The sequence below is a fragment of the Juglans microcarpa x Juglans regia genome, chromosome 7D, assembly GCF_004785595.1.
Source record: "Juglans microcarpa x Juglans regia isolate MS1-56 chromosome 7D, Jm3101_v1.0, whole genome shotgun sequence".
NCBI lineage: Eukaryota > Viridiplantae > Streptophyta > Magnoliopsida > Fagales > Juglandaceae > Juglans > Juglans microcarpa x Juglans regia.
In genome coordinates this window covers 5,104,306-5,129,121 of record NC_054606.1, presented here as the reverse complement: position 1 = coordinate 5,129,121, position 24,816 = coordinate 5,104,306, and the positions used below count along the sequence as shown (strand labels likewise).

The 24,816-nt window shown below is 38.3% G+C and overlaps 1 protein-coding gene across 1 annotated transcript; it reads right to left on the bottom strand.

Annotated features, from left to right (window-relative positions):
* Positions 1 to 184: 184 nt before the first annotated feature.
* Positions 185 to 24,412, bottom strand: LOC121240038 (ABC transporter B family member 25, mitochondrial). The gene is given in 21 exon segments (XM_041137481.1): positions 185 to 407; positions 410 to 494; positions 767 to 902; positions 1,618 to 1,682; positions 2,159 to 2,251; positions 2,360 to 2,425; positions 2,554 to 2,634; positions 8,756 to 8,811; positions 12,486 to 12,574; positions 19,226 to 19,314; positions 19,778 to 19,894; positions 19,994 to 20,139; positions 20,701 to 20,761; positions 20,887 to 20,970; positions 21,329 to 21,436; positions 21,685 to 21,787; positions 22,016 to 22,059; positions 22,749 to 22,810; positions 23,032 to 23,218; positions 23,325 to 23,555; positions 23,662 to 24,412. Coding segments are annotated over 21 exon segments (2,268 nt in total). The 5' UTR covers positions 23,971 to 24,412; the 3' UTR covers positions 185 to 351.
* Between the last annotated feature and the right edge of the window lie 404 nt (positions 24,413 to 24,816).

Here is a 24,816-nt window from a genome sequence, read left to right as displayed (position 1 = left end):
GCTTAAATGCATTCAACAATAGCAATGAACAACAAATGCACCCATATACAGTAGCAAAATTATCCCACAGGCAACATTTCGACTAAGACCACACTAATCCTGCTTGCATGTGCATATCGTGTCAACATTTTGTTACCTCAAATTGCATCGATCGTAAGATTAAAACACCGAAGTACATTTCATAGGCAAGACTCAAGTAGGAATTTTCTTCAATATATATCAATTTTGAACATTGTTTATGCAGAATGAAGTCAAATAAACAGAAAAAGAGACTATAAAAGTTCCATTTCCTATTACAACGTTTCCTATAATTTTTCTCTGAGAAAACTAAAGGTGAAGAAGGGAGGACATTCATGCCTCCAATTTGATGGCTGAATTAAGTGCATCCAGAGTGTTATTTTGCTGCCCCACAGTTGTGCGTATCTTCCAGCCTTTGACAAGAGAACTTCATGGGATCCTTGTTCAATAACCTTCCCATTCTCCAGAACTACGATCTGAACATTATATTTTTAACTATGGATAAGTAACATATAGGAACAAAATATTGGTACAGAAGGTGCATAGTAAACTTCATAGCATATTGAAATTGCCATTTTTTCTCAATTGAGGGTGTGCTGACCAACAATGCAGCTGCCCTAAAGCTTTGGCATGTATAAACTATTAAAACATCTTTTGTTAATCCACAAAAAGAATCCAGATTTCCAACACAAGCCTTGAGAACTAAACACTGTTAGATGTACTCATGGTCGTTACCAAGAATGCTTACCTCTTCACACTGCATTGCAGTGGTAAGCCTATGAGCAATGAAGACTGAAGTTCGATTATTTGCTAGAGACTTCAATGCACTTAAAATCTCTGCTTCTGTTGTGCTGTCCAGAGCACTTGTAGCTTCATCACACAACCTGAAGATATCATGAAATCCATTGTATCATTAACAAACCAAAAAATATTGTAACTCGTATCCCTCCATTCGGTACCAAGAGAAGTATGTTGACCAAGATTTTAAGTCATACACCCATCAAATGAAATCATTGTCTCTCATTAGGGTTAAAAAAGGGCAATGAAAAAACAGACCTCAAAAGTTAATTATTGATGGCTAGAATGTTTACCCACAACTAGTCATTTGTGAGGGAAAGATTTGAACATGAGTTTGCTCAAAAGATTAAAACTGAGTGCACTAGATTTCACAGCCTATAGATTCAGTGGAAGCCTAAGAACAAAAGGTTAAAAAACCACCAAAGTAGAAACACGAGAGAGCTTTAAAATTGCTATTGGCCTAGGCACAGACAATATAAGACTCAAGCATAACTGAATGATAATGTGAAAGGAAACAGGACATGATATCTTGATTATAGCACAAAATTTGTTTTGAAACAGTCTCTAAATAGTGACAAAAAAAAATCCAAAAAGATGTTCTCCAGGTAGCACATAAAAAGTATGGGTCACAAACTAGTGATCTCACCATTCAAGTTTAAACGGGTACCTCCTTATATTATTTTTAGAGTACGACTTTATGTTATTGAATGTACCTTAAGTTCTTATTTAAATGCGCACAGATGAGAAACATGAATCCAAAGATACTCCAGTAAAAGATAAAATATATACAGAAATGCTCACAGAATTGCAGGGGCTTTCAAAAATGCACGAGCTAGTGCCACACGCTGCTTCTCACCGCCACTTAACTGTATAGAAAAGCCACCAAATCAATGAAAAATCAAGGGTTTACCAGCAAGCTCCACAAACTTTTTTCAGGCATTACAGATATTTGGTCAGCAATTTTCCTGAAATCTTAAGGGTCTGCATTAGCATTTTCTTTAGCAGATGATGAAAAACTCCATAAGATTCATGTATTTACTAAAGCGGTGTCTCACCTAGAACATTATAAGAATGAGTTTACAATAATTCTCAAAACCATGTGCAGTGTACTCCAGGGATCTTTCAGTCAATTATAAACACTTCCATACACTTAAAGTTTTCACAGAATGATAATCTTATTATCAACATCACCGAGGCATATATCTTATGGAGAGCTGACGATTGTATTCACTAAAGGGGGTGTTGGGAAGTCGAGCCCCCTACTTCTCCAGCATCCCAGCATGGAAGAGGGATGTTTTACCACCATAACTAGGAAAATTTATTACTGCAGTAGTCCTCTCACCTTCAGCCCTCGTTCCCCCACAACAGTGGAATATTTATCAGGGAAGCTCATGATAGTCTCATGAATTGCTGCACGTCGAGCAGCATCATACACCTTTCCAGGAAAAATGTATTAGACAACAAAATAACCTAGAATATTCAACAGTGCATAATTTGAAGAGGAAATAAACAAATACAGTAGTAACATATGTTCATTACATACTTCTTCTTTGGTTGCCGAAAGACGACCATAATGAATGTTATGAAATATTGTGTCATTGAAAAGTACCTGTTCATCAAGCACAAGTTGCTTGCCTTTTAAATATAACAAAATGCAAGAGCAAATAAAGGTTACCTTGACATATAAAGAAGGATATAAGTAGACAAACAAATACAAAATCACTTAATTGAACTAACCGTATCTTGTGGCACAACACCTATAGATTTCCGTAGACTCTCAAGAGTTACCTCACGAATATCTTGACCATCTATCCTTATCTGTCAAGGACAAATTCAGTAGTCATTAGGGAAGCAAACCATCAATTACAAAGCCATAATAGATTAAAAAGATGAGTTCCATTTTAAATGTAACTGAGAAAGAATTTATCATTCATCAAATTAAATTGGAGACGCTTATTGTGTCTATATCCACCAAAGTATGTTCCAAGAATGAACAAATATAATTACAATGCCACAGATAAAGCTAGAAGAAATAAAAACCCTCTAAAATATGAGAGCTAAATCACCACTTCTTCAAAAAATTTCAGTTGATGGGAATACATGAATTTGATCATTTAATTTATGTTTTAACACTGCCCCTAAGGTCAATCTCCTCCTTAATAAGTGGTTCCAACCCGTGAAATATTTATTTGAAATTGGGTGAAGTATGGAGTTAAGGTTTGAACTCAAGACCTCTGCTTTGATTCATGTCAAATTATCATTTGTCCAAACGTTTAAGCTGATGGGAGGAAAAGGTGAATTTAGTCATTTAATTCTCATTCCAATGAGCACAAGCAGTTCTGATGAGGAAAAGAAGCAGACCAATAACTGCAATAATTGGCACCGAGCAACAGGTGTCATTAAAATTCTATATGAAGGTGATAATCAACTGTGAAGTTTTGCTCCTCACTATATGTACTGTGCTACAAACAATATATTAAGTAATAACAAGTGTCTTGTTTTATCTTAATCATAAGGAAAATTATAATTAACCCCAAGAACTGCCACTTTGTAACATGATCTCCAATTTACTAATTTTGACACTTCCAATTTTCAACTTTGGTTGTTTCAGTGTACATCCTCTATGGTTTTCTAAGGCCTAAAATTACCAAATTGCACTGGTCAAAGAAACAAAAACAAAAACAACAATGCAAGCAAGGAAAATTTGGTTACTTGATGTTAATAGGCTGTGCGGCAACCTATTAGTTAGGTTTGCCGCAGCTATGTCTTTATTATCTTTATATGGCATGTCTTTATGTCTTTATATGGCATGTCTTTATTATCTTTATTTTGTACAGTTAGGCTTTCCAAAATAGGGATAGCGTGTACAGCTAGGGGATTGAGAGAAAATCTCGGTTGTAATTGATGTATAGTTTCTATTTATATGAAAGGTCTCAAGACGTGAAGGTCATTCAGACAAAATTGACATGGTATCAGAGCTATTTTCTGAACCAGAAGTCTTTGCTGTCTAAATCTCTCGTAGTCTCTTGGTTTAGCCCTTCGGGATCTTTGATTTTCTAGCCAATTCTGTGGTTCTCGGTGGTGTGTTTTCTTGGAGGTTTTCTGGCGTTGCTTGGTTTCTGTTGGTTTTATCAAGGTATCAGTTGCGGGTATTGGAAGTCAATATTGTTTTATGATGTCAGGAGAAAACATTATTGTCCGTTTTAATGGAAAAAATTACTTGGCCTACGAGTTCCAATTTAGGATTTTGTGAAAGGGAAGGAGTTGTGGAGCCATATAGATGGCAAGAGTAAAGCTCCTGACAGCAGAACAGATCTTGTTCAATGGGAAAGCAAGGATGCAAGAATTGTGTCTTCGCTGTTGGGATCTATTGAGCCTCACATGGTGAATAATCTTTGTTCCTTCATAACTGCTAAAAAGATGTGGGAGTATCTGAGGCGTTTCTACAATCAAGACAACAATGCTAGAAGGTTTCAGTTGGAGTTGGAGATCGCTAACTACAGCCAAGGTAATCTGTCCATTGAACAATTCTATGGTGGGTTTCTTAATTTATGGAGTGATTATTCGGGCATTATTCATGCCAAGGTTCCTCAAGAAGCACTAGTGCACTTCAGGAGGTTCATGCAGAGAGTCAGAGAATCAATTTGTGATGAAGTTGAGATCAGAATTTGAGACTACACAGGCATGTTTGCTAAATCGTGATCCTGTCCCCTCGTTGGATGTCTGTCTTGGTGAATTGTTAAGAGAGGAGTAGCGGCTGTCCACTCAACTTGGAATGACACAAGATGGGATTCATTCCTAGATGGTTAATGTGGCCAATGCTGCTCAGGGAAGAGGAAGAAACCAGTCACAAATTCAATGCTACAGTTGCAAGGAATATGGGCACATTGCACAGAATTGCAGCAAGGAATTCTGCAACTATTGCAAGAAGAATGGCCATATCATTAAGGAATGTCCAATACGACCCCAAAGCAGAAAGGCACAGGCATTTCATGTGGCTCTTCAAACCCCACCAGTGGCTTCAGATCTTTCACAAAATGTTGCAGCCACCTCGACTAGACCAGCTGGTGTTAATCAGCCTAGACTCATGCCAGAGATGGTGCAACAAATGATTATGTTGACTTTCTCTGCTTTCGGACTTCAAGGTATGGGTCTCCAACTCGCACCTTCTTGGTTTGTGGATTTGGGGGCCTCAAATCATATGGTTGGAAGCGCAAATATGTTACATGGTATTCGCAAGTATGAAGGTGACCAGCACATTCAGATTGCCAATGCCAGTACGCTTCCTATTATTGCTGTTGGCACTCTTGGACATGGTTTTAGTGATGTTTTTGTGTCATCGGGTTTGTCTACAAACTTGATTTTTGTCGGCCAATTGGTGGATACTAACTGTGATGTTCATTTTTCTCGTGGTGGTTGTATCGTGCAAGATCAGGTGTCTGGGACTGTGATCACGAAGGAGCCTAAAGTGGGACGTTTATTTCCTTTACATTTTTCTATTCCTAGATTAATGTCTTTGGCTTGTACTACAGTAGTGAATAAAAATGAGGTATGGCATAAAATATTGAGCCATCCAAATTCAGCAGTATTGACACATCTAATGAAACATGGTCATTTGGGGAATAAAGATCAATTTTCATCTCTTAGTTTGTGTTTCGATTGTGCTACTTGTAAACTTGGCAAAAGCAAGACTTTACTTTTTTCTATGCATGGCAGTCGTGCTACAAAATGCTTTGAGATCATTCATTCTGATTTTTGGGGTGTTAGTCCAATCTTTTCACATGCTCAATACAAGTACTTCGTGGCTTTCATTAGGGCTGGGCTCCGACTCCGACGGAGTCGGAGTGCTCGTTTCCGACCTCCGACTCCGACAAGAGTCGGAGCCAAATTGGAGCTCCGACTCCGACTCCGAATTGGAGTCGGAGTCCGACTTCGATCGGAGGTCGGAGCTCCGACCTCCTATAGGAGCTCCGACATAAGATCGGAACTCGACATGCACTCGACGTGGCGCTCGAGCGGAACTCTTTCAGAGAGGTTCGCTCGACTTCCGCTCGACATGTCGCTCGAGCGAACCTCTTTGGAAGAGGTTCGCTCGACTTCTGCTCGACATGTCGATCGAGCCAATGTTCAATACAACGTGTGCTCGACTTGCGCTCGACACCTCGCTCGAGCGCAAGTGTTTCACCTGGGTCTATTTTCTTCAATCTAAGGCAGATGTGTTCTCTGTCTTTCAGACCTTTGTTGCTCTTATTGAAACACAATTTTTCACTTGTATTAAAGTCTTGCGTTCTGATTCAGGGGGGGAATATGTCTCGCAATTTTCAGAACTACTTACAGTAGAAAGGTATGCTTTCTCAGCGCTCTTGAACTTACACCCCACAGCAAAATGGGGTGGTTGAGCACAAGAATCGGCATCTCTTGGATGTTGTTCGTACTCTGTTAATTGAATCTTCTGTTCCATCTAATTTTTAGGTTGAAGCCTTGTCTACTATCGTCTACTTGATTAATTGCTTGCCTATGCAGACCTTGCAGTACGACTCTCCTTATCTACACTTGTTTGGTAGTCATCCTTAGTATCGGTCCCTTCATACTTTTGGGTGTGTTTGTTTTGTCCATTTGCCATCCACTAAACGCCAAAAACTTGCTGCTCAATTTGCACGATGTGCTTTTATGGGGTATGGTAATGCTCATAAAGGTTTTGTTTATTATGATGCCATTGCTAATAAACTTCGTGTATCCAGAAATGTGATTTTATTTGAGAATCAATATTTCTTTCAATCTCACCTTCTTTCGAAATCTAATCTTGCCATGCTTCCTAATTTTGATGATGTGTCACATGTTGTTGAAAGCTTTAAGTCAAGTGTGATGTACCATAAACGTCGTCCACGCCCAGCAACACCCCTTCCCGACACCGACTCCCCACCTGATCTAGTGGACATTGAACCTCGACGATCTAGCAGAGTCACTCGACCCCCAGACAAGTATGGTTTTCCTCATACGTCACTCACTGCAACTTTGGATGTTATTGTAGTACCTCGTTCTTATTCTCAGGCATGCAAGCTTGTTGGCAGCAAGCTATGCAAGAAGAGCTTCGGGCACTACAAGAAAATCACATTTGGGATATTGTGTCTTGTCCTCCTCGTGTGAAACCTATTGGGTGTAAATAGGTCTATTCGGTTACGTTCCGATCTGATGTCTCCTTAGAGAGGTATAAGGCTCTCCTAGTGGCCCTTGGAAATTGCCAGGAGTATGGCATTGATTATGAGAAAACGTTTGCGCCTGTTGCTAAGATGACTACGGTGCGGACCGTCTTGGCCATTGTTGCCTCTGAAGGCTGGGCTCTCTGGCAGATGGATGTTAAGAACATTTTCTACATGGGGACCTCAAGGAGGAAATCTATATGACCCCTCCCCAAGGTCTATTTTCTACACCATCTCCAAATGTTTGTCACTTGCAATGGTCTCTGTATGGCTTAAAGCAGGCACCGCGTGCTTGGTTCAATAAGTTTCGTTCCACTCTTCTTGATTTCAATTTTGTTCAAAGCAATTTTGATTCATCTCTCTTTCTATGAAAGACTGCTACCGGGATTGTCTTACTTTTGGTCTACATGGATGATATCATGATTACAGGAACTGACTCCCAGTTGATTGAGCAATTACAACAGCACCTCAAGGCTTCCTTTCATATGAAAGATCGAGGCCATCTGCAGTATTTTCTCGACCTTAAGGTTCAAACCACACCAGAAGGTATATATTTGTATCAGCACACGTATACACAGGAGGTTGATGCAAATATGGGGAAATTCGGTTCAAGAAAGAAATTTGGTTCTTACATCTTTGGAGGTGAATTTGAAATTGCAACAAGGGGAAGGGGAGCTTCTTTATGATCCCTCATTCTACCAGCAATTGGATGGGAGCTTAAACAATTTAACAATTACAAGACCCGATATTTCCTTTGTTGTCCAACAGGTTAGTCAGTTTATGCAGACACCTTGCCACCTTCATCTTGCTGTTGTTTGATATATCATTCATTATCTTAAGGGGCCTTCTCGACATGGGTTGTTTTTTCGGTTGGATCTTCTATTCTACTGGCAGGTTACAGTGATGCAGATTGGGCAAGATGTGCGAACACTCGTCGTTTTGTTACAAGTGGTGCATGCTTCTCGGAAATGCTCTTATCTCTTGGAGGTGTAAGAAACAGGCTCGCGTTTCAAAATCCTCTACGAAGTCCAAGTATCATGCTATGTCTTCTATCTGTTCTGAGATTATGTGGCTTCGTGGGTTTGGCAGAACTTGATTTTCCTCAGCTCCAGCCTTCTCCGCTTCATGCTGACAATACGAGTGCTATTCAAATGGTTGCTAACTCGGACTTTCATGAGCGGACCAAGCATATCGAAGGATTGTCATTCCATACGTGAAATTTTTATAGGGGTGTGATTACTCTTCCTCATATTTCCACCGTTCTTCAGACAATTGATGTATTAACCAAGGCTCTTGCCCGGCACCGCATCAGTTCATGATTGACAAATTGATGCTTCTTGATCCGCCCGCATCAATTTGAGGGGGGATGTTAATAGGTTGTGAATCTCAGTTGTAATTGCTGTATAGTTTCTATATATATGAAAGGTCTCAAGGCGTGAAGGTCATTCAGACAAAATTGACACTTGAGGCCTTAAAATAGTATGGAGAGTGCAGATCACAACTTGAGTTTTATATTGGGGTGATGTGCCGACATTGTGTAGTTTTGTTTATTTTTTTATGGCTAAAATAAAATTTTACTCAAACAAGTACATAGGCATAGACGACATTGCATAGTTCGAAGGTCAAATAGCAAAAGAGACAATAGTTCAAGGGTTGTACTACAGGCATAAGAAACAAATTATCAGCCATATTATACCAATAGCAAACAAATTACAGAGAAGAACAACATTATTTCTTACACTTCCAGAATGGGTGTCAAAAAGCCTGAAGAGCAATCTAAGAATCGTTGTCTTGCCTGCAAGCAGATACCGGGTTCAAAACATTAATGATGCTGCAAGGAGAATGAGTAGAAAAGCATCCTCTAGGATGCAATGATAAGGCTATAATTTAACACGCACCGGTTATAAGGATTTAGAATAAATTATCTGTATTTATAAATAGATATAAAGTACTCACTTGTTCATTTAAAAAATTCGAGTAAATGAGCATCCTCTATGATAGATTAATACATGTGCAAAAACTTTATACACGTGGACTGACGAGAACAACTTGAAAGAAATTGAAAAAGTTCATAGACTATAAATGGCCTACTTATTTAACAAAGTGTTTGATAAGAAACACAATTACACCCTCATTTTGGAAACAATTATGTTTCCTCCACATACAAAGTTTCCAAATGAGAAGAAATTAAAACAGTTTTTGCATCTAATTCATAAGTTTCTCTACAACCAAGAAGTGCCCGTCCACAATCACACACCAATTTTTATACATTGTTTTCTCTTGTGCAATGAACCATGCATTAGTCGCACATGTGCACCCGCACCAAGACATAGAGAGGGGGGGGGGGGGGGGGGGGGGGGGGGGGGGGGGGGGGGGGGGGGGGGGGGAGAATATCATCAATGCAGTTATGAGCCATCTTCAGTTGAGTGACGGTTTGGTTCTCAAGTATAATCTTTGCTGGACACGTAGTCCATGGAATAAAAATTATTACTTGGATATATCCAATGGACAATGATGGGTTATATAATGACGTTTTGTTCTCGTCGTGGCATGTAATTAACAAAGGAGGTTGAAAGGTCAAGTGCCAATAATCAAATCTTATGGCAGTTGGTCCTTGGGAATGAAAGCATTGTCTTGCTCCTCCAACTATCCTTAATGACATTATTACCTAGATAACTAACCCAAGAGGGGGTGAATTCAGTTTGTTGTTTAACACAAAATATTAATGAGTAGTAAATGTAAGGAATAAGGGCAAGAGAGATGCAAACTCAGTATTTTAATGAGATTTGACCATACTGCCTACGTCCTCACCTCAAGCTATCCTTTGAGGATTCCTAAATCCACTATTTAACATCCTTCGGGTGGAGGTAGAAGGCTATTACACATTTGAGTAATAATGCGTCAAAGAATTCATGAAGAACACATTCTACACTTGCAATCATCTTATGAGTGGTGATTCAACTGTTTCCCGTGTAGAACTCCTACCACACTTACAAGTGTTATACTTACTCTTTTACAATTATACAAAAGTTTATAGTGGGTAGGTTGAGTACACTTCCCACTTATTTTTTATCCTTATTCCCTTTTTCTGCAGGGTGGCTAATAAGATTAAGAAGTTTTTTTGGACTTTCTTATGGGGTGGAGTGGGTGAGGAAACTGAGTTCCATCTTGTTAATTGGAATAAAGTTTGTTCTCTAATTTCTAATGGAGGCTTAGGATTCGCAACTTGAGGACATTCAATAAAACCCTATTGGGGAAATGGTTATGGAGGTACCAATTGGAGGGAGAATTGCTTTGGAAGGAGGTCATTGATTATAGATACGGAAGTGCTTGGGGGTTGGAGTTCTAATGAAGTGAGGGGGCATATGGTGTGGGCTTATGAAAATTTATTAGGGGGGTTTGGAAGGGTTTTGCCACTCATATTTATTTTGTAGCTGGTGAGGGCTCTAGAATCAGATTTTGGTGTGACAATTCGTGTGGAGATCATGCACTCTATAGGGCTTTCCTAGCTCTATATCGCATTGCTGTTAATCGAGATGCTTCTGTGTCAGATGTGTTGGCATTTTCCCATTGTTCTCACTAGTGGGATGTTCAAATTAATAGAGACGTTCATGCTTGGGAAATGAATACTATTTATGAGTTTTTTCAGTCTTATATATTCTAAGTGAGGCCTAATGGTACAAGGGGATAGGAAGCAGTGGAGGCCTAATGGAGCAAACGATTACAGTGAGATCTTATTACTAGCTGTTGGCATCACATGGTAATGTTCCTTTCTCGTGGAAGAGTATTTGGAGGTCTCGTGTACCTTCCAAAGTAGCTTTCTTCATATGGACCACCTTTCTTGGGAATATTTCGACCACGGACAATTTGAGGAAGCCGGATCCCATTGTTATGGATTGGTGTTATTTGTGGAAGAAGAATGGGGAATCAGTAGATCATTTATTAGTGCATTGTGAGGTGATGAGTGTTGTGGGATGAGATCTCTAGAAGAAATGGTGTGGCTTGGGTTATGCCTTTGAGGGTGATGTGTTTGGATGTAAATGATGATTCATTTGTGCATTATGTGGTGTATTTGTGCATTATTCTAGAGACGTCTCCCCTCACAATTCTAGTGTGGCGAGAAAACACACCCCCACGTACCTCCCTAGTGCTCCACACCACCCCCCCCCCCCCCCCCCCCCCCCCCTCCCCAAACAAACCTCTATACTTGAAGTCAATCATCAACTTCCATAAAACTTCCCGTTCCATATTATACCACCACAACCACTTTCCAAGTAGAGCCCGATTGAATACCATCACGTTTCTAATTCCCAGCCACCAGAAGAGATTGGGAACATACCTTGTCCCACTCCAAAGGAAGTCACGATGAAGTTTCTCAATACGGATCGCCAAACTAGCTAGGATTGGGAGCAAAGATAAGAAATAAGTTGGTAAATTGGACAGCGTGCCTTTGATTAGGGTGATCCTACCACCTTTCAACATATACAATCTCTTCCAACCTGCCAATCTATGTTCAAATGTATCATACACATGCGAAAATGACTCAAATTTTCAAACTATCAAACATATCATGCACATGGAAATAATGATAAATCATTTCTCAAACTTCAAACTTCTAAACATATCATGCACATGTTGAAAAGGACAATCAATCAATCATTTTCAAATTTCAAATTTTCAATCATATCACTCACATGTGAAAAGGGCAATTAATCATCTTTCAAATTTTCAAACGTCAGGCACATGTAAAAAAATGAAAATTGATTTTTCATGAGTTCATAAAAATATTTTTGAGCCTTAAAATTTTTTTCAAATTAGTAAGAGATGTACAAAAAGATATTCTTAGAGCTTCGTTGGCAGTCTTGTTCATTTCTTGCTAATGCTTGATTTGTTGATTATTTTTTATCTTTAACGCTTCATGATGTGATCAACTTGAGACTCATGCATACTTGAACTTCTTTGTTGTCATCAAAACCCTTAAGCAGCTACGAAATTATATGGTGCTTGAAACCGGTCAATAGACACCTACAACATCTCTTCGCCTTTCCTAAACATCCACATGGACTTCGCCATTATAAAAGGAGGTTGTTCAGTCTCGGTTACAAAGCATCCTCTACCAAGCCTTGCACTAAGCCAACCTAAGTACTGACCATGTTTCCTTTCACCTCCCTCCCTGAGGACATGCAGGGTCAAATATTCAACCAAACAATGGCTATCTCCTTCTGTTACCTTGCTAGTGTGAAGTTGAGCTGTCATGACTTCCACAGGCTGGTGGAACCAAACCTATTCTATCAGTATGCTGCAGTGAGGTTTCATTTAAAAACTGAAAGGCAAGGGTCTATCTATTTTCAATTTGTAGGATGAGGTCTCACTATAATATATCCTCACTATAATATATCCCTACTTTAAAAGTAATTTCAAATTATAGCAGTTAATATATGAGAAGAAAGAAACACAATAAATCCTTACCACTGCCACTAGTACCAACAATAGCCACACTTTTCCCAGCTGGTACAATAAAAGATACCCCATCAAGAATCTTTCTTTCTGTCAAGTAGCTGAAGTTTTAAGTAAATCAATGAAGATGCATTGGCAATCATATAATAAAAAATAAATAAATAAATAAGAAATGAAGCACACTTATTAACAAGATTGATACCATAATTGAAATCTCCAATCAAATTCCATGGTAAGCATGAATGAGAATTTCTAGTTTGTAGAGACTTTAAACATGCACACATTATTGTTGAAAATCTTACAATACCATACATTTAATAAGAAGCAGAATCAGAGAGAGAGATAGAGAGATGGAAACTTAAACTTATCAGAGTTACAAGGAATGGGCAGAACATGTTAAGTTGATGCAAATATCAGTTACATCAATTATGAAACCAAGAGTTGAAGGGGAGTTTAGAATCCATAGCAGTACTTACAAAATTTAAATAACAAAATAAAGATAGCAAAATGGAAGAAATTATACAGAAGCATTGTGACCAATTACACAAAGAAAAAGGACATTCTAGTTATGCAATCCAGTCCAAAGACATTGCAGATATTGAATGGGTAAATGGTAGAGGTTATCCAAGTCACTGTTATGACATCTTACAAAATGGAAGAAATTATACAGAAGAATTGTGACCAATTACACAAAGAAAAATCTTAAGGATATTCTAGTTATGAAATGCAGTCCAAAGGCATTGCAGATATTGAATGGGTAAATGGTAAAGGCTATCCACTGTTATGACATCTTACTTGTAACAAATAAAAGAGTGTAGCTCGGGCAATGCCCATTATCTTTTATTAATAAAGTCTTCTATCTTCTCAAAAAGAAAAAAGAAAAAGAGGTGCTAAAGGCTGAATATACAACATGACACAGAAGAAAATCTTCAAGTTTACTCATATCTCGTAAGTGCTTGCGAGTACAAGATCCAAACCCAACATTTGATGGCATCAGGGTGTGCTTGATGTCCATTCTTAACATAGCTCCAACAAACTTTTCGGGTCTGATGGTTCACCATCAGAATAACAGAACTTGTTGGACTATGAGATCTCCAGTTCAAGATTTGGTATGGGGACATGTGAGGCCCATATTTGTTAGCGGTTATTAGGTGAGCATGCTCATCTTTATAAGATATGTGCTTGATATATATTGTTGGCCTACTTCCTGTCCAGCTCAAACATTTGGGATAGATGTTCTGAATAGGTAGCTTTGAAGCACCCATTTAATATATATATATTGTAGAATTATAGAGAGATTTATGTTTAAGGATCTGTTAGCAATATTAGGGGCTAATATCTAGGAGATCTACAGCTAACAGATCAGTTTTTCTTATCCCATGATTTTAGGAGATTTGGTAGTCTGTTACCAAATCTGTAGATATAAGTTTCCTGTTTTATAGCTTTCAATTTTAGGTAGTTTTGATTTCCTTTCTAGATTAGCTGTAAATATCCCTAAAATAGATGAGCATTATCATCTATATAAAGAGGGGCCTGTAACCTTATTTTCGATATAGTGGAATCTTACTCTTTCCTTCCACAATCAAGATGGTATCAGAGCAATCTCTGAACCCTAATTCCCTCATATGACCAAATACGGGAAACGTGATTCAAGAGCTACCGTTTCCCAAATCACCTCCAATCAGGAAGCCATGGCTTCCAACAATGATAGTAACCTCATGCCCATTACAGGACACAAACTGAATGGGAACAACTATCTCCAATGGTCCCATTCCGTAATGATGTTCATATGCGGAAAGGGCAAAGATGATTATCTCACCGGAGATGCTGCCAAACCAAACAAGACGGATGAAAAGTTCAAAGTCTGGAATGCCGAGAATAATATGGTCATGTCATGGCTCATTAATTCCATGACAAATGACATTGGAGAAAACTTTCTTCTTAATGGAACAACAAAGGAGATTTGGGATGGTGCCAAGGAAATATATTCTAACAATGAGAATACATCGGAATTATTCGAGGTGGAAAGTGTTCTTCATGACTTCCACTAAGGAGAATTAACAGTGACTCAATACTTCAACACTCTCAATCGGTATTGGCAGCAGCTAGACTTATTCGAGGAGCACAATTGGAGCTGTCCGAATGATGGAATCAGGTATAGACAAATAATTGAACGGAAAAGAATATACAAATTTTTGATTGGATTAAATAAGAACCTTGATGAAGTACGAGGAAGAATTTTAGGATCCAAACCACTACCAAATATCCGAGAAGCTTTTTCAGAAGTTCGGAGAGAGGAAAGTCGAAAGAAGATCATGATGGGATCTCAAGATTCTGTGACAAATCCTGAGAGTTCAGCACTTGTGGTGAGAGGGAATCCATCCAACAACAACAACGATCACAGACCAAAGAAAGGGCGACCATGGTGTGATCATTGTCGACATCCTGGTCACACCAAGGACAACTGCTGGAAGATTCATGGCAAACCAGCAGATTGGAGGCCTTCCCGGTTTGCCAATGACAAAGAAGGACGAGGCAACCTTGCTTCCATGGATGAACAACCTCCACCCGAACCAACTCCCTTCAGCAAGGAACAGATAGAGATCTTGCAGAAAATGTTCAGCCAATCCTTGCCTGCACCAGCTCCCACTGTAGTTGGTACCAGATCCCTGGCACAAAAAGGTAATTTTTTAAGTGCTCTAAATGCTAACAAGGAGAGACTCAGTCCATGGATTATAGACTCAGGAGCTTCTGATCATATGACTGGAGATGAGAAGCTGTTTTCAACTTACACCCCATGCTATAAAAATTTAACTGTGCGAATAGCTGATGGTTCACTCTCAAAGGTGGCTGGTACAGGCTCGGTTCAAATTTCAGAGAACATCACTCTTGATTCCGTTCTACTTGTACCAAAATTAAATTGCAATTTACTGTCCATTAGTAAACTCACTCGGGATCTCAACTGTGTTACTAAATTTGGCTCAAATCTGTGTGTATTTCAGGTCTTGGACTCGGGGAAGACGATTGGCAGTGCTAAGATGTGTTCGAGGCTCTATCTTCTAGAGGTTAATGATCCTCCTCAAGAAGCAATTCATCAATCAGATTGTTCAGTGTCCAGTAGTCCTGTTTCTTTGTCTGTGAGTCAGTCTAATAATGATAGTGCAATTATGTTATGGCACTATAGGTTAGGTCATCCAAGAAATTTGTATCTTGAGAAGTTGTTTCCTTCATTATTCCATAGTAAAAATCCAAATGAATTTCAATGTGAGATCTGTCAATTCTCTAAACATATTCGCAATTCTTATCCTAACAGATCCTACAAAGCATCTCAACCTTTTTCCATGATTCATAGTGATATATGGGGCCCTTCTAGGATAAAAAATGTTACTGGTTCTCGCTGGTTCATTTCATTTATTGATGATCACACTAGACTCACATAGGTTTTCCTCAAGAAAGAAAAATCTGAGGCAAACCAGATCTTCAAAACCTTCAATACCATGATCCAAACACAATTCCAAGCAAAAATTAAAATTCTGAAAACTGACAATGCCAAAGAGTATTTCAATTCCAGCCTTAATGATTATCTCATGAGTCATGGTATTGTTCACCAAAGTTCCTGTGTTAACACTCCTCAGCAAAATGGTATTGCCGAAAGAAAAAACCGGCATCTTCTTGATGTGGCTCGGTCTCTTATGTTCTCTACCCATGTACCAAAATATTTTTGGGGTGAAGCCATCCTTACTGCTGCATACCTCATAAATAGGATGCCATCTCGGATTCTTAACTTCCAGACTCCCTGTCAAATTCTCCTTCAGTCCTTTCCCACTACTCGTCTCATCTCCACCACCCCATTCAAAGTTTTCGGGTGTTCAGCTTTTGACCATGTCCATCCCAGTCATAAATGTATTTTCCTTGGGTACTCTCCAACTCAAAAAGGATATAAATGCTACTCACCGGTCACTAAACAATTCTATCACTCTATGGATGTCACCTTCTTTGAGCAACAACCTTATTTCCCCAAATCTGATATTCAGGGGGAGACTAATTTTATCCTAGAATATCAGCTTTGGGATATTGAAGAATCACCTCATGTCTCTCATAATTCTGACCAAACTTGCCCATCAGTAAATCATGAATCACTTCCTCCTCAAAATCTCTCCCTTGAGTCTTCTTACTTCCTAGAACCTCCTACTCAAGATCAAGCCAACAATCCACCTCAAAATCTGGACACAACTCAAAATCTGGACACTATTCAATCAACAAAGAGTGATGAATTGATTACCTACTCAAGGAGGAGAAAGAACCAAAAGGAGATGGAACAACAAGCATCTCTTGAGCAAACCCAAGAGTCTGACTCAAGTCCTAGACCAAGTGAAGATCCACCAGGTAACACTAATCCTGAAACTAATGATGACAGTGGCCTTCCTATTGCTGTGAGAAAAGGGGTAAGATCATGCACAAAACATCCGATATACACATTTGTGTCATATGCAGGATTGTCACCGAACTTCAAAGCTTTTGTTGCCAACCTCGACAACATCCAAGTTCCTAATAATATACAAGAAGCTCTCGGCTCACCAGAATGGAAATCAGCAGTGTGTGAAGAAATTCATGCACTAGAGAAAAATGGAACTTGGGAAATCTCTGACTTACCAACCGGGAAACGCCCAGTAGGCTGCAAATGGATCTTCACAGTAAAATATAATGAAGATGGGAGTGTTAATCGGTTCAAGGCACGGCTGGTTGCAAAGGGATTCACCCAATCATATGGAATCGATTATGAGGAGACATTTGCTCCTGTAGCCAAGTTAAACACAGTTCGGGTTTTATTATCCTTGGCTGCAAACCTTGACTGGCCTCTCCACCAACTAGATGTCAAGAATGCCTTTCTAAATGGGGACCTAACTGAAGAAGTGGACATGGAAATTCCCCCCGGATTTGAGACACAAACTACATGCAATAAGGTTTGTAAACTTAGGAGATCTCTATATGGGCTCAAGCAATCTCCAAGAGCTTGGTTTGAAAGATTCACAAAGGTAGTGAAGAAGCATGGCTACTCTCAATGTCAGACGGACCATACACTATTTGTTAAACACTCTTCTGCAGGAAAACTTGCTGTCCTCATAGTGTATGTGGATGACATAATCCTAACAGGAGACTATGAAGAGGAAATCTGTACCATCAAAAGTTTACTAACTGCAGAATTTGAAATCAAGGACCTTGGGAATCTTAAATATTTCCTAGGTATGGAGATTGCAAGGTCAAGAAAGGGAATCTCTGTCTCACAGAGAAAATATGTCCTAGATCTCTTAAAAGAGACTGGAATGCTCGGGCGTAAGCCGGTAGATACTCCTATGGATCCAACTATCAAACTAGGAGCTAAGGAAAATTGTGCACCCGTGGACAAAGGAAGATACCAAAGATTAGTAGGTAAACTAATATACCTATCTCACACACGACCAGACATTGGATTTGCTGTTAGCATGGTAAGTCAATTCATGAACAATCCAAATGAAGAACACATGGAAGCTGTGTATAGAATCCTGAGATACCTGAAACTAACACCAGGTAGAGGATTATTTTTTTAGAAGAACCAAAGAAAAGATATTGAAGTGTTCAGAGATGCAGATTGGGCAGGATCAGTACAAGACCGAAGATCAACTTCAGGATATTGAACTTTTGTGTGGGGAAATTTGGTCACTTGGAGAAGTAAGAAGCAGTCAGTGGTGTCAAGAAGCAGTGCAGAAGCTGAATTCCAGGCAATGACACACAATATTTGTGAGGGAATTTGGTTAAAAAGGGTGCTAAAAGAATTAAAAATTTCAGATGAAGAACCTATGAAAATGTTCTGTGATAATCAATCAGCAATCAGCATTGCCAAAAATCCAGTTCATCATGATAGAACAAAACATGTGGAAATTGATCGACATTTTATAAGGAGAAGATAGAGGAAGGAATAATCAAGATGTTGTACGTGCCTACATGTCTTCAGACAGCAGACATCCTTACCAAGGCTCTATCGAGAAAGGTGTTTGATGATCTGAGTTCCAAGCTGGGGTTAATTAATATTTACAGCCCAGCTTGAGGGGGAGTGTAGAATTATAGAGAGATTTATGTTTAAGGATCTGTTAGCAATATTAGGAGCTAATATCTAGGAGATCTACGGCTAACAGATCAGTTTTTCTTATCCCATGATTTTAGGAGATTTGGTAGTCTGTTACCAAATCTGTAGATATAAGTTTCCTGTTTTATAGCTTTCAGTTTTAGGTAGTTCTGATTTCCTTTCTAGATTAGCTGTAAATATCCCTAAAATAGATGAGCATTATCATCTATATAAAGAGGGGCATGTAACCTTATTTTCCCAAATCTGATATTCAAGGGGAGACTAATTTTATCCTAGAATATCAGCTTTGGGATATTGAAGAATCACCTCATGTCTCTCATAATTCTGACCAACCTTGCCCATCACTAAATCATGAAGCACCCATTTAATATATATATATATATATATATATATATTTCAAAAGAGAATGCTTCAATAACATGGTGTAGTAGTTTTTCAGATAAGATAAATCCCAACTGATGAACACTTTCTGCTTCTTGTTACACCATAAATTCCGCAACTATCTAAACCATTATCCTTAGAAACCAATGCATTGTATAAATAGCTTTATATATATGTATTTAGATATACATATATATAAAGTAACTATATAACAGATAACAAAAAATGAAAAGGAAAAACCAGCTACCTAAAGTGTGCATTGTCAAACTGAATGCTCCCTCCTCCATCCAACTTAAGAGGCTTTGCATCATCTTTATCTCTAATGTCAGGCCTCTCCTGCATTAATCATTGAACGAAATGCTATTGATTCAATGAAAGAGGCAATAAGAAACAAAGTTGTCTCAGAATTTAGATTACTAGGAAGAATAAGAAACAGAAAAACTTGTATATGCAAAGGAAAAGTCTCAATCTTGTATTTCCTTTTCCTGTCTACACTAGAAGGGCTCATGAAATATATAGTTGTGTTTTTGTGTTAGAAGGGATGATCAAAACCTTTGTGAAAGTGCAATGAATAAAAGAAAAATATATGTAGCCAAGGTAATCAGAGATCCTTTTCTCAGCATTCGTCATCATCAAAGCAATTCAGCAAGGATCTTGATCTCCAATAAAAAAATGCTCACATAAACCCACAGAGATGAAACAAGATCAAATGTAAAAGAAAAATTAAGCAACAAAAACAAACTACAACATTCATCAGAAAAAACTACAAGAGAATTGCAGGACGTTCTATGAGAAATACCTCCAGTAACTGAAACATGGACTTCATGTCAATGAGACTCTGTATGGTCTCTCGATAAACACCACCCAGGAAATTCAGTGGAAGTGATAATTGGAAGAGAAGTCCATTCACCATGACCTGTATGATGGCATTAATCAAGAATTTGCATGACCAACACTCAATCACTTTGAATAATACAAACTTCATTACAAGTGAGCGTATAAGAATATATTTTACCAAATCACCAACTGTTATCTTGCCATTCATAATTCCATGAGAACATAATACCATGGCCGTTGACAGAGCCATGCTAAATATAACATTTTGGCCGAAGTTCAAAAATGCAAGGCTACGTTGTGTTCTTAAAGCAGCATCTTCATACCCTGAGCGATACAACCACCAATTGCAATAGAAACAGCATTAAGATTCTATTATAGTAAATTTCCCATGAAAAAAATTTAAATGTAATAAATAAACTTCCATTTTTGCTGAACTATCAGAAAGAAAAACAACAGTATACAAGAGATTAAAAAGGTACTTGCGGTGTATTAGTTCAAAATTGAAAAAATAAATAAACTTCCATTTCTGTTGAACTATCAGGGAGATAAAAAAACAGCATAGAAGAGATTAAAAAGGTACTTGAGGTGTATTAGTTCATCACTTTAAACTCTTAAAAGGCACGAAGCAGGAGAAATTTCCTAAGTCCAAATTAGGATAGGAGTGAGCTTGTTAATGCCCAAATTTATTAGTTAGTGCAGGGCCTACATACCCTTAACTATCCCAGACCTGCGTGAGCGTCAACCCTTTAAACTCAATACCACTGCCGTAATAAATAAGCATCAAGGTATTGATATGCCTACTTCATTCACATTAATAAAGTTGTTTTTACTCATAAAAAAATTAAGCATCAAGGTAAAAACCACAATGACAGCGAGACAACTTACTCTTTAAGTACTCATCATATTTATCAACATCAAATGCTTCATTGTTAAAATATTTCACGGTCTGAAAAAAAAAATAACACAGCATCATGTCAAGATAGAAGAAACAATGGCCAGAATGGAAGAAGATAAGGCATAAAATAATACATAAGTAGAAAAGCAGGCAAATAAGGCACATCAGAGCCTTACCTCATAATTAATTAGTGAATCGATTGCTTTTGTGCTTGCATCATTGTCAGCTTTATTCATGGCCTTTCTAAACTTAGTTCTCCACTGGGAAAGGCAAGGAAACCCTTTACTGAGAATGGTAACCCAAAATTTCACCTTCTTGAGAGAGATGTAACCAAATTTCAACCACCAACTCCCCCCCACACCCCCCAATAAAATAATAATAATAATAAACCTCAAAATGTAAGCTCATAGGACTAGCAAGAGAAAATAGCACATGTGCTTTTAAACATTGTGCTATGGCTTAAGATATTTTTGTAATGCCTAGAATCTATGAGAATGCAATGTGATGAAGCTGTTTTTTGACATCATCAACAAAAACAAAGGAAACAAAGTGTACAAATCCAATTCTAGAAACCATAGAGGCAGGTTATTGACAAAGACCTGGCAGGAGAAGTTACACCTGTGTCACGGTAAATGTGAAAATGACATATGCAGCAACTGATAGCGAAGTAATCCACGCAAAAGGTGCTCCAAACTTGTACGCCAGTATACCTGATACCATAGATATCTGGAAAGATATAAGTTAAATCTGTATAAGTGATTCAGGGAGCAAAAGGCAGGTGCATGGATAACCATTTAATAAGAAGATGCAACAAAGGAAATGACCATAGTGTAGTCCAAATATAAAAAATCCATGTATCACTATTTGATTAATTCTTATCAAAAAAATTAATACAGCATCATTCAAGGGTACAAAATTGAGTGTCATCATAAAAGTTACGTTGCTAAATAACAGTCAAGTCTACATCTGCTTACCTCTAAGATGGTGGGTACAATATTGAACAGCATAGATGAGATAATGAAATTTATTGCACGGCTACCACGATCAATAATTCTATTTAATGCACCTGTTTCTCGACTGGAAATACAGAAACCAAGTGAGAAAAGAAGCATATGTAACTTAAATGCTCAAAAAGGATTTGATGTAATTGGCAATTGACTTAGTTCATTGTGGATGAAATAATAACTGAGAACACCATAGGTGCATTAATTATGCAGAAGGGCAATTGTTCACTTTAAAAGTTAAATAAAGTATTATAAAAAGAAAAAATAGAAGGGACAAATTTCTTAGATGTTAATGCAGTACCTAAGATGATATTGAAGGTCGAGGTCAAGCAAATGTGAAAATACCTGCAGAGTTAGATATGATTACGTAAGCTGTGCTGAGAAATTGGCTGAGTATATAAGGATCTCAGTTGTATGAAATAAGAAATCATGGAAAAGAAGAATGCGTTGGATTTATGAATATGAATGCTATATTGGAAGATAATATACTTTTTTTTTAATAAGTAAACAGTTGTATTAATAATAATAGGTATACCCCAAGTACACAAGATTGTATACAAGAGATAGCACCTATCTAGGAAGAAACAGAGGATACAAGAAAGTCATGAACATCACGACCATTAGAATCTACAGCTAAGGCCCATAGAAATAGAGTTCTAATAAAAAGAGATCTAAGTTCCTCTATTGTGCGCTCCTTGTCTTCGAACGTCCGATCATTTCGCTCTTGCCACAAATACCACAGAATACAGATAGGAACCATCTTCCACACAACTTTGATTTGTGGGATACCTCCCTGCGCTGTCCAGCTGGCCAGCAGCGCTGTCACTGAGGCGGGCATAACCCAAGCTAAGTCTAATCTGCGAAAAACTTCATCCCATAGTGCTCTAGCAAGCTCACAATGCAGCAAGAGATGATTGACGGTCTCACCAATTTTCTTACAAATTGGAAGATAAATACTTGACACGCATAATGCAAAGATATTTCATATGCTAATGAAATAAATTCAAAAACAGAAACTTGGGATTGGCTTTCACCTTCCGAGATACAGATCGAATTGTTCGCAAAGCCACCTTAGAAAACACAGCAGTCCGAAGCTCTGGTGCAAGAGAGTTGAACCCGGTTACAAGAATTAAATCAGTGGATAACGAGAAAGAACCAAGAAAATGATAGAAGTAGTACCATTCTTATAGATATATACATATATGTATATTTGTATATGTATAGGGAATATGCGCGCATGAATGGCTAAAGGAAAAAGTGAAAATAGAAGATTGACATGTAGACCGAAGAATAAGAAATTACATCATGTGGTAGTACCGTTGAAAGCAGAAGCACCCGAGCGCGCAATCCCATATCCAATCAAAACAGCAGCTGGGGTGGCAAAAAGGGATAGAGCCTTTGAATTGGCGGTAGTAAAGGAAGCGAGAGCAGTAGCATTGCCGGTTGCGGTTGTCAGCCAATCGACAGCAAGCTTGAAGAGGAAGGGCACTTGAACGTTCAAAATCTGAAAAAAAAAAAAAAAAAAAAAAAAAAGAATACCCAGTGAAAAAGGGAAGGGAACGGGGGTAGAGCAGCAGTGAATAGTCGTGAGTGATGACTGACTGACAGACCTTGGCGCCAACGAGAAAAGCCAAGGCAGCGAGGACCCTGAGACGGAATTCGGGTTTCTCTCTCATCCATAAGAAACTAGCAAGAGTCCGGAGGATTTTCGTATCGGTGACTTGGTTCTGGGGAGGTACCTTAGTTTTTTCAAGCTTTGGGGCTGCAGTTGCATCATTTTGATTGGTATCAGAGTTGGAAATTGAGGTTGAGAACAAAAGGCGCCCATTCAGCATGGAACTCTGTTTTGGAGAAATAAATTAAATACCCAATTCGGTCATTAATCAAATAAGCAATGATAAATTGCATATTGAGATGAAAGAACAAAAAGATAGATATGTCACTAACACGATGTAGAGGGTAAGGTCTAGCAGCTCTGCCGGGGGAAGAAGAAGAAGAAGAGGGTGAATCGAAAAGGAAGGCCTTGAGACGAGTTCTTCTGACATCCCGGTTTCCGTTGCTGTTGGGAAGACATCGATCACCACCCCCACCATTGATAGAGACAGTCGGATTAATGTTTGTTGAATTGCGAAGAGAAAGCATAATAGGACGGGGATGGTAAGAACATAGGAGAGTGGCATCGCCAGCGCCAACACTCGGAGACGGAATCTTGCACTGGAGGACAAGCCCAGGAGCCGTTGTAGCGGAAGCAAACATTCTCTTTCTCCGTACGACACCACTGCTCTTTACTCTCTTTTTTTTTTTCGATCTCTATTCAACGGCGTCCCCCGATTCTGAATACCAAGAAATGGAATCGAACACCCAGGACGAATCGAATCAAAACAGAGACATGAGAGAGTGGGAGAGAGGGAGAAACATGAGAAGTTGAAGTATCTATTCGTACAGCGATTCGCACGCTGTGCTGTAGAGCAGCCTCCTCAGGCTAGAAGAATATAGAGCTCGGTATATAAATCGAACAACGGCTATAAAACAAGATGAAAATAGATATTAAAAATTCCGTGAAGATAGGAGTCCGAAGCAGAAGTAGCAATGGGTGTTCAAAAAAAAAAGTCGTAACGGGGTTGTATGACGTTGCGATGGTCGGCAGGGAGGCAGGCCAACCAATCTCTGCGCAATTATCACAAGTACATTGACACTATATTTGGTACACAAACTCACTTTGATTTATTTTAAACTAATTATTGATAACTCTAATTTCTTTTTCAACTTCTTGTAACAAAAATTAACCTATTTAAACATATTTCGTATGAGTTATGCTATTCGTGCATCATATCGTGTATTGATAATTTTTTTAATTTAAAAAAAATAAAAAAAAATTTGAGAGAAGAAGAAAATCTCATATATCATGAAAATTATTTTCGTCTTTAATTCACATTATTTCGTTAAATATATGTATTATATATCAATATTAGTGCACAAATTGGTGCACGAACTTACTTGTAATAAGATTTTTCCATTTCGTATATTTAAATATATAAATAAATTTATTTATATTTACTTCAATAGAATTTGTAAAATATTATTATTTATAGACTAATTCAA